The sequence below is a fragment of the Danio rerio genome, chromosome 11 (genome assembly GCF_052040795.2).
Source record: "Danio rerio strain M-AB ecotype USA chromosome 11, GRCz13ab, whole genome shotgun sequence".
In the NCBI taxonomy this organism is placed as follows: Eukaryota; Metazoa; Chordata; class Actinopteri; order Cypriniformes; family Danionidae; genus Danio; species Danio rerio.
Genome location: NC_141031.1, coordinates 47,716,558 through 47,728,008, shown reverse-complemented (window position 1 = coordinate 47,728,008; position 11,451 = coordinate 47,716,558). Strand labels below are relative to the sequence as shown.

At 32.2% G+C, this 11,451-nt stretch overlaps 2 protein-coding genes across 7 annotated transcripts in view; one reads left to right on the top strand and one right to left on the bottom strand.

Annotated features, from left to right (window-relative positions):
- tomm20b (translocase of outer mitochondrial membrane 20b) overlaps positions 1–11,451 on the top strand; it is a 575,852-nt gene that overhangs the window by 348,119 nt on the left and 216,282 nt on the right. The gene's annotated exons all lie outside the window — the stretch shown is intronic.
- Positions 4,741–11,451, bottom strand: part of strn (striatin, calmodulin binding protein) — a 104,990-nt gene continuing 98,279 nt past the window's right edge. For 5 of the 6 annotated variants that reach the window (XM_087272862.1, XM_087272861.1, XM_087272863.1 and 2 more), the window contains one exon: positions 4,741–11,101. In XM_087272862.1, coding sequence (XP_087128988.1) covers positions 10,932–11,101 — 170 coding nt within the window. In that variant the 3' untranslated portion in view covers positions 4,741–10,931. 6 annotated transcript variants of the gene reach the window in all.

Here is an 11,451-nt window from a genome sequence, read left to right as displayed (position 1 = left end):
AGTAAAATAAGTCTGAATTATGAGACGTAAACTCAGAATTACAGTAAAATAAGTCTGAATTATGAGACGTAACCTCAGAATTACAGTAAAATAAGTCTGAATTATGAGACGTAAACTCAGAATTACTGTAAAAACAGTCTGAATTATGAGACGTAAACTCAGAATTACAGTAAAATAAGTCTGAATTATGAGACGTAAACTCAGAATTACTGTAAAAACAGTCTGAATTATGAGACGTAACCTCAGAATTACAGTAAAATAAGTCTGAATTATGAGACGTAAACTCAGAATTACAGTAAAATAAGTCTGAATTATGAGACGTAACCTCAGAATTACAGTAAAAACAGTCTGAATTATGAGACGTAAACTCAGAATTACAGTAAAATAAGTCTGAATTATGAGACGTAAACTCAGAATTACTGTAAAAACAGTCTGAATTATGAGACGTAAACTCAGAATTACAGTAAAATAAGTCTGAATTATGAGACGTAAACTCAGAATTACTGTAAAAACAGTCTGAATTATGAGACATAACCTCAAAATTACAGTAAAATAAGTCTGAATTATGAGACGTAACCTCAGAATTACAGTAAAAACAGTCTGAATTATGAGACGTAAACTCAGAATTACAGTAAAATAAGTCTGAATTATGAGACGTAACCTCAGAATTACAGTAAAATAAGTCTGAATTATGAGACGTAAACTCAGAATTACTGTAAAAACAGTCTGAATTATGAGACGTAAACTCAGAATTACAGTAAAATCAGTCTAAATTATGAGACGTAACCTCAGAATTACAGTAAAATAAGTCTGAATTATGAGACGTAAACTCAGAATTACTGTAAAAACAGTCTGAATTATGAGACGTAACCTCAGAATTACAGTAAAATAAGTCTGAATTATGAGACGTAACCTCAGAATTACAGTAAAATAAGTGAATTATGAGACGTAAACTCAGAATTACTGTAAAAACAGTCTGAATTATGAGATGTAACTCAGAATTACTGTAAAAACAGTCTGAATTATGAGACGTAACTCAGAATTACAGTAAAATAAGTCTGAATTATGAGACGTAAACTCAGAATTACAGTAAAAACAGTCTGAATTATGAGACGTAAACTCAGAATTACTGTAAAAACAGTCTGAATTTTGAGACGTAAACTCAGAATTACTGTAAAAACAGTCTGAATTATGAGACGTAAACTCAGAATTACTGTAAAAACAGTCTGAATTATGAGACGTAAACTCAGAATTACAGTAAAAACTGTCTGAATTATGAGACGTAACTCAGAATTACAGTAAAATAAGTCTGAATTATGAGACGTAACCTCAGAATTACAGTAAAATAAGTCTGAATTATGAGACGTAAACTCAGAATTACAGTAAAATAAGTCTGAATTTTGAGACGTAAACTCAGAATTACTGTAAAAACAGTCTGAATTATGAGACGTAACCTCAGAATTACAGTAAAATAAGTCTGAATTATGAGACGTAAACTCAGAATTACAGTAAAAACAGTCTGAATTATGAGACGTAAACTCAGAATTACTGTAAAAACAGTCTGAATTTTGAGACGTAAACTCAGAATTACTGTAAAAACAGTCTGAATTATGAGACGTAAACTCAGAATTACTGTAAAAACAGTCTGAATTATGAGACGTAAACTCAGAATTACAGTAAAAACTGTCTGAATTATGAGACGTAACTCAGAATTACAGTAAAATAAGTCTGAATTATGAGACGTAACCTCAGAATTACAGTAAAATAAGTCTGAATTTTGAGACGTAAACTCAGAATTACTGTAAAAACAGTCTGAATTATGAGACGTAAACTCAGAATTACTGTAAAAACAGTCTGAATTATGAGACGTAAACTCAGAATTACAGTAAAAACTGTCTGAATTATGAGACGTAACTCAGAATTACAGTAAAATAAGTCTGAATTATGAGATGTAAACTCAGAATTACAGTAAAATAAGTCTGAATTATGAGACGTAAACTCAGAATTACTGTAAAAACAGTCTGAATTATGAGACGTAAACTCAGAATTACAGTAAAATAAGTCTGAATTATGAGACGTAAACTCAGAATTACTTTAAAAACAGTCTGAATTATGAGATGTAACTCAGAATTACTGTAAAAACAGTCTGAATTATGAGACGTAACTCAGAATTACAGTAAAATAAGTCTGAATTATGAGACGTAACCTCAGAATTACAGTAAAAACAGTCTGAATTATGAGACGTAAACTCAGAATTACTGTAAAATAAGTCTGAATTATGAGACGTAAACTCAGAATTACTTTAAAAACAGTCTGAATTATGAGATGTAACTCAGAATTACTGTAAAAACAGTCTGAATTATGAGATGTAAACTCAGAATTACAGTAAAATAAGTCTGAATTATGAGACGTAAACTCAGAATTACTGTAAAATAAGTCTAAATTATGAGACGTAACCTCAGAATTACAGTAAAAACAGTCTGAATTATGAGACGTAACCTCAGAATTACAGTAAAAACAGTCTGAATTATGAGACGTAAACTCAGAATTACAGTAAAATAAGTCTGAATTATGAGACGTAAACTCAGAATTACTGTAAAAACAGTCTGAATTATGAGACGTAAACTCAGAATTACAGTAAAATCAGTCTAAATTATGAGACGTAACCTCAGAATTACAGTAAAATAAGTCTGAATTATGAGACGTAAACTCAGAATTACTGTAAAAACAGTCTGAATTATGAGACGTAACCTCAGAATTACAGTAAAATAAGTCTGAATTATGAGACGTAACCTCAGAATTACAGTAAAATAAGTGAATTATGAGACGTAAACTCAGAATTACTGTAAAAACAGTCTGAATTATGAGATGTAACTCAGAATTACTGTAAAAACAGTCTGAATTATGAGACGTAACTCAGAATTACAGTAAAATAAGTCTGAATTATGAGACGTAAACTCAGAATTACAGTAAAAACAGTCTGAATTATGAGACGTAAACTCAGAATTACTGTAAAAACAGTCTGAATTTTGAGACGTAAACTCAGAATTACTGTAAAAACAGTCTGAATTATGAGACGTAAACTCAGAATTACTGTAAAAACAGTCTGAATTATGAGACGTAAACTCAGAATTACAGTAAAAACTGTCTGAATTATGAGACGTAACTCAGAATTACAGTAAAATAAGTCTGAATTATGAGACGTAACCTCAGAATTACAGTAAAATAAGTCTGAATTATGAGACGTAAACTCAGAATTACAGTAAAATAAGTCTGAATTTTGAGACGTAAACTCAGAATTACTGTAAAAACAGTCTGAATTATGAGACGTAACCTCAGAATTACAGTAAAATAAGTCTGAATTATGAGACGTAAACTCAGAATTACAGTAAAAACAGTCTGAATTATGAGACGTAAACTCAGAATTACTGTAAAAACAGTCTGAATTTTGAGACGTAAACTCAGAATTACTGTAAAAACAGTCTGAATTATGAGACGTAAACTCAGAATTACTGTAAAAACAGTCTGAATTATGAGACGTAAACTCAGAATTACTGTAAAAACAGTCTGAATTATGAGACGTAAACTCAGAATTACAGTAAAAACTGTCTGAATTATGAGACGTAACTCAGAATTACAGTAAAATAAGTCTGAATTATGAGACGTAACCTCAGAATTACAGTAAAATAAGTCTGAATTTTGAGACGTAAACTCAGAATTACTGTAAAAACAGTCTGAATTATGAGACGTAAACTCAGAATTACTGTAAAAACAGTCTGAATTATGAGACGTAAACTCAGAATTACAGTAAAAACTGTCTGAATTATGAGACGTAACTCAGAATTACAGTAAAATAAGTCTGAATTATGAGATGTAAACTCAGAATTACAGTAAAATAAGTCTGAATTATGAGACGTAAACTCAGAATTACTGTAAAAACAGTCTGAATTATGAGACGTAAACTCAGAATTACAGTAAAATAAGTCTGAATTATGAGACGTAAACTCAGAATTACTTTAAAAACAGTCTGAATTATGAGATGTAACTCAGAATTACTGTAAAAACAGTCTGAATTATGAGACGTAACTCAGAATTACAGTAAAATAAGTCTGAATTATGAGACGTAACCTCAGAATTACAGTAAAAACAGTCTGAATTATGAGACGTAAACTCAGAATTACTGTAAAATAAGTCTGAATTATGAGACGTAAACTCAGAATTACTTTAAAAACAGTCTGAATTATGAGATGTAACTCAGAATTACTGTAAAAACAGTCTGAATTATGAGATGTAAACTCAGAATTACAGTAAAATAAGTCTGAATTATGAGACGTAAACTCAGAATTACTGTAAAATAAGTCTAAATTATGAGACGTAACCTCAGAATTACTGTAAAATAAGTCTGAATTATGAGACGTAAACTCAGAATTACAGTAAAAAGTGTGAGTTATGAAATATTAATCTAAATTACAGTTAAAAAAGTCTGAAATAGGGGTTGTAAACTTCGAATTACAGTAAAAATTACAGTTAAAAAGTAAATTCACAATGATGACAATTAAAGTTTTCTTTGTTAATTGAGAAATTCTTGCAATGACAACCCCCGACAATAAAATTCAACATCGACATCTTACAATTCTGCTTTCCTTGTAAAATCGTTGCGTTAAAACCTGTCCCTACACAAATATATTTAATCATTTACACATCCAACAGATTTTCCAGAAAAAGCACACTAAACACGTGTGAAATACAACATATTCTTTTATTATTGTATTATATTGATAAATGTCCATCTGAGGAAAAAAAGAGAGAAGAGAATACAACAAGAAATCAAGAATAAACTGTAATATCAATAATAAAATATGTACAGGAGGAGTATAGCATTTATTATTAACACAATCTGTCCAGACACAATCTCTCTATACAAGCAGAGGGGTCAAAGGTCAGTGCCTGCTCATGACATCATCGCCAGACCGTCCAATCACATCGCATCGCCTCCCTCCGCTGTTTTCCACATTAATGGATCCGTAACCAATCATCTGGAGTCTCCATCTCTGACCAGCAGGTGGCGCCAACTACACTATTATCATTATTATCCGCTTCTTCCGCAGTGGATTGGCAGGTTAATATACAGCGTATTCTGCTTCATAAATACATCCGCGATCAATACTTTAAAACTATACATATCCAGAAGATTCTCTCTTATATCTAAAATTAATACGCACCAAAATGAACAAAATCAGAAAATATCTTTACTAGTACGAAAACACACGCGCACACACACACACACACACACACACACACACACACACACACACACACACACACTCACTCACGCTTCCCGAACACATCCCAGAGCTCATGGTTAAAGGAGTAGAATATTCTGAATATGAAAAATGAAGGATTTACATCACCCCCGTGTGGACAAATGACGTTATTAAAAATAAGGAATGCACAACTTTCTTAGAATTAAGACTTTGTAGCTTTGCAAATTAAAAAGCAAACTTGCAACAGTGAGAAACTGAAATAAAAGCGCAATATTTAATGATGATTTAGATTTGTTGATTGCAATTTTAATTTACAAACTCACAATTGCAAAGGAGAAATAAGTTCAAATAGCAAAATATAAACTGAACGCTTAGCAGTTATAAGTTCTCAAGATTTTGCTTTTTTTTCTTACACTTTGCAAAATAAATGTCAGAATTATGTGATGAAGTGTCATAACAAGCTTATTTTATCATGTGATATAAACGTAATCTATATTTTATTGTGAATTACGATTTTGTGGCTTCGCAAGTAGCGAGAAACTGCTGCAATTCTGAAAAGGAAAAACCTAGTAACTTCTTTATTATTTTCACAGTTGCACCTTTGTATCTGTGCTTCGCAATTTTGAGAAAAGATGTAATAAACAAGTGCAGGAAAACACACGTTCTCAGAAACAGGAGGAATTATATAATAATCATATGATTAAACTCAAAAATGTCTCGCAATTCTGTGAAAAAAGAAAAGTTTTCAGATATAAACTTCTGATTTTTTCTCAAACGTTTTACCTCTTTCTCTCAAAAATGTGATTTTTTTCCTCAGATTTTTAGCACTTTTATTATTATTTTATTTTTATATAATAAATAAATGACAGAAGTATAAGCAAATGTAAGGAATGAAAAGATTTGCAACCTAAAACCCCAGAATCTCAATATTTCATTGCAATTGTGAGAATTTGTATCCTAAAATTCCCTCAAAATTCAGAATTTTTATTATTCTAAATTGCAGCTCTTTATTGTTAATTGTATTTCTGAGGAAAAAACTCTCGTACTGCAAGATCTGAACCCACAACAGTGAGAAATAACGTTGCAAAATATCTCACAATTTGTTTCTGCTTTTTTTTTTCTCAGAAATTTGGAACCATAAGATATAAACTCAAAGGACTTTTAATTTGCAATTCTCTCATGATATCTTTTTCCAATTTTAACGTACAAAGTCACAACTGCAACTGAGAAATAGAGTTAAAATATACACTGAAAGCTCACAAATTGTTTGATTTTTAAAATACTTTTTTTACTTTTTAAACTTCTGATGTTTTCTGAAAATTATAATCTTTTTCTCAGATTGCAAAAAAATGTGGAAAAAAATGACAAAAATAATAGCAAATGCAGAAAATGAAGACCCCAAAACCAGACAATTGTGAATTGGTCTTAAAATTCCCCCTAAACTCATTTTCATTAATGTGATTCTCACTTGTAATTCTGAGGAAATAAAACTCTCAAAGTGCAAGACCTAAACTCACAATAGAGAAAAACTATTGCAAAGACTGAGTCCTTTTTGAGTTCATATCTCACAATTTGCTCTTTTTTTTTCTCAAAATGTGAGCAATTTTAAATTCTGAGAAAAAAAAACGCAACCAAAACTCAGAGGGCTTTTATTTTGAGTTACTCTCATGATATTTTTGTGCAATTTTAATGTACAAAATCACAATTGCAATTGAGCAAAAAGCTTAACATATAAACTGAAAGCTCACAAATTGTGGCTCTTAAGAGTTTTTCAGCTTTTTTCTCAAACTTGGCAAGAAAATAAATGTCAGAATTATGTGATGAGAAGTCATAATGACCGTATTTTATCACGCGATATAAACGCAATCTATATTTTATTGTGAATTAAGACTTTGTAGCTTCGCAATTTTAAAAAGTCAACTTGCAATAGTGAGAAACTGAAATAAAGGAGCAATTCTTAAAAAGAAAAACTTTAGAACCTTTAATAAAACTTTTTATTTGAATTGTTTTATATAATTTTGTTTATTATTTGTATTTCTTTGTATTTTTGCATTGCAATTTTGAGGAAAACAAATGGCAAGATGTAATAAACAGAAGTCCAAGAAAACTTCATAAACACGCAGGTTCTCAGAAACGAGAGCAATTATACGTCAAAATTGCAGGAGAAAATCTCAGAAATGTCCTGCAATTCTTCAAAAACAAAAAAGTTTGATTTTTCAGATATCAACTGCTGATGTTTTCTCAAGATTATGATCATTTTCTCTCAAAAATGTGAGTTTTGCACCTGTATAATTTAACAAATTGACAAAAATATTAGCAAAGTTAAAAAATGAGAAGATTTGCAACCTAAAACCCCAAACTTCTGTTTTTTCAATGCAATTCTGAATTTGTATCCTAAAATCCTCCTAAATTTAGATGTTTTAAAGATTTACAATTTGCAGTAAAACCCTTAAAATTGAGATCATTTCCCCTCGCACTTGGCAAGAAATTAAATGTCAGAATTATCTGAGAGGAAGTCAAAACCAGCGTATTTCATCATGTGATATAAATGCAATCAATATTGCAGAAAACACACGAGGGCGAGTAAATGCTAGCAGATTTCACCATGCTAAACTAGTCCTTTAACAGCATTTGGTAAAACAGCAAACGTCCTCTTTCCACTGGGAAACGCACAAACACTGCGCTCCTGTAGTGCTCATGGCATCAGTTAAAGGCAAACCATTCCCAATAAAAGCAGAAAATCTCTATGCTAGCAGTTCAAAACACGCACACACACCTGCACACACACACACACACACACACACCTAGAGAGTTCAAGTAATCACAGACCAGTTAAAAAACAAAAACAAATTAAAAGTAATCCTGGAGCTGCCCACCAGCCACACCGCCATTAAAAACACACACCTTCACATATGAAACGTAAAAGCGAAGGTGAGTTATACGTCTTATTTAACTGCTCCTGACGCTCACGTTTGGCATTACAGAGAAAACAAGGCCAAAAATAAATAAACATCAACAGATTTCCCACAAATATAGAGATCCGGATCATTGTACGCGTCAAAATGACGCAAGATTTATCGACATAAACTGCGTCAAATATTCTGAACTTGTTTACTCCATGTTTGTAGGTTAATTAATGAGATGATTTTAAATATTAAACACACAAAATGGCGTCAGATTGAGTTTAAATATTAAATTTAAATGTTTATATGCAAAATTTACGTAAATATGATTAATAATGTATAGTGTCAAATAAATCGTGATCGAGAGATGTACGTCCTGATGTTTTTGAGTTTTGAGAGTCGATGATTTCTTAAATCGCAAAATCAAATTTTATGTCTCAAGATTATATTAATGATTTAGATATTTACGACAGTATTATTTTTGTTAATCATCTCAACGCAAATCGTAATGCAATCAGTTTTTTTTTGGGTCGGCTGCAAACCCTCCTGCAGGTTTATATATAAAAATGACGTGAATATTATTTAATGTATAGCTTTGGAAAATTTTGATCTAGAGACGCACATCATGATGTTGAATTATATTGGAAAATAAATAAATAAAAATAAATAAATAAAATTTACGTCACAAAATTTAAGCCAGTTTTTATGTAACTGTGTAATATTATTGTCGTTAATAATCTGTGAAACAAGTCAAATTTAATCATGACGCTAAAACGTGTGCATTTATAATCACAAACAGGCAGAAATTTAGTAGCTTTACTCAAAAATTCACACAAAGTCACGTTTTTTGTAATGTTATATACAAATTGAATAAATCGGTTGCGTTCGATTTTAGTCTTTTATTCAAAGCATCTCCAATATTGTTCACAATTAAGACTGAATGTTACTGAATTTATGGCAAAAATGTTGAAAATATTATTATTAATGTATAGCTTTAAAAACGTATATCTAGAGACGTAAGATTGGAGCAAATCATATTTTTCGTCACAAAATTGAAGCCTGTTTCGTTTAGCATTGCAGCATTATTTTTGTTTTAATCTCGCAATGCGAAAAATGATTAATTCTGCGATGAAACTAGTCAAATATGATCCTGAGGCTCAAACGTGCATTTACAATCACAAACTCGCAGAAATTGAGTAGATTTACCACAAAATTCAAACATTAAAGTGAGTCACGTTTGTTTTCTTCTGACCGCAAACCCTATTGCAGGCTTATATTTAAAAATGACGTAAATATTGATGTATAGCTCTAAAAAATGTTAATCATAAGACATACATTTTGATGCTGAGGAGCTTTGGAGTGTCAAGATTTGATGGTTTTCATCACAAAATTTAACAAAATCCTATTTTTACGTCACAAAATTGCAATATAATTTTCATTAGTAATCTCTCAATGCAAAAACGAACCATTGTGCAATGAAACGAGTCACGCCTGCATCTAAAATCACAAACATGTAGAAATTTAGTAGCTATATCCAAAAATTTCAAACATCAAAGTGAGTCACGTTTGTTTTTGTAATAGTATGTACAAATTGAATAAATCTGTCGCCTTTCGATTTTAGTCCTTTAATTCAATGCATCTCCAAGATCGTTCAGTAAAATAACGGAAATAATATTATTAATGTATAGCTTTTTAAAAATGTAAATCTAGAGACGTACGTCATGATGTTGAATGGCTTTGGAGTGTCGAGATAGTTTTTCAACACAAAATTTAACAAAATAATAGTTTACTTCGCAGAATTGAAGCCTGTTTTGTTTAGCATTGCAGCATGATTTTCGTTAATAATCTCGCAATGCAAAAAATTATTAATTCTGTGGAAAAATCAGTCAAATAGGATCCTCATGTGCATTTATGATCACATACATGTCGAAATTTAGTAGTTTACTCAACAATTCAAACATTTAATTGAGTCATGTTTTTGTTTAGTTTTTTCGACCGCAAACTCTCCGACAGGGTTATATTTAAACATTACATAAATATTATTATTTTTAACGTATAGCTTTAAAAATGTCAATCATGAGACATACATCTTGATGCTAAACGGCTTTGGAGTGTCGAGATTTGATGCTTTTTCCTCACAAAATTTAACAAAATCATATTTTTACGTCGCAAAATTGCAATATAATTTTCGTTAATAATCTCGCAATGCAAAAAACGACCCATTCCGCAGTGAAACGAGTCAAATCTGACCTTGATGCTCAATCTCGTCTGCATCTATAATCACAAACATGTAGAAATTTAGTTGTTTAACGTCAAAAATTCAAACATCAAAGTGAGTCACGTTTGTTTTTGTAATAGTATGTACAAATTGAATAAATCTGCCGCCTTTCGATTTTAGTCCTTTAATTGAATGCATCTCCAAGATCGTTCGGATAAATCCCGCATGACTGAGACAATCATCTTGACTTTCAGAGCAAATAAATGGACGTGGAGTTGAGTGAGTTTAAAACAATTCCTCTCCGGAGCGCAAACGTTTGTGTGAAGCAAAAGGCACGTCGTTTTAAAAGGAGAAAAAAAATAAAGGTAAGACGGGGAAATCAGCTGGCGCTCACGTCAGGAAGGACAGGAAAAATCCACTGAAACCCAGAGAAAGTAAGACTAGAGGGATGTTCTTGTGGATCAGGAGCTCCTGGTTTTGTTGCTCCAGGCCGGCCCGGATCATCAGGACGAGGTGTGTTTTATTTCTCTTTGTTTTTTGCGAAGGTCATACGAAGACTTTGGCGAGCGCGTCGGCTCCTGCACTGCCGATGTAGCACTTGCTGGGGTGAAACGCAACGTCGTTTATGGACTCGTCGAATTTCTTCCTGTGCGCCGTGAACTCCTGGATGCACGTCTTGCTCTCCATGTTCCACAGACGCACCGAGCAGTCATGACCTGCGCATTTCAGAAGTGTGTTATTAAAGAAACCTGACAAACATCAGCTGTAAAGCACATGCAATGTAATGTGCACATCTATAATGTGTGGCCGTACACCCAAAGCGCTTCACAATCATGAGGGGGGTCTCTCCACACCACCAGCAGTGTGCAGATCCACTTGGATGAGGCAGCCTTAAGACAACAGCGCCAGTGCTTCACCACACACCAGCTATAGGTGGAGTGGAGAGACAGGGATAGAGCCAATTCAGTGGATGGGGATGATTGGGAGGCCATGATGGGTAAGGGCTGATGGAGGGAGTTTGGCCAGGACACCGGAGTTACACCCCTACTGTTCACCAGAAGTGCCA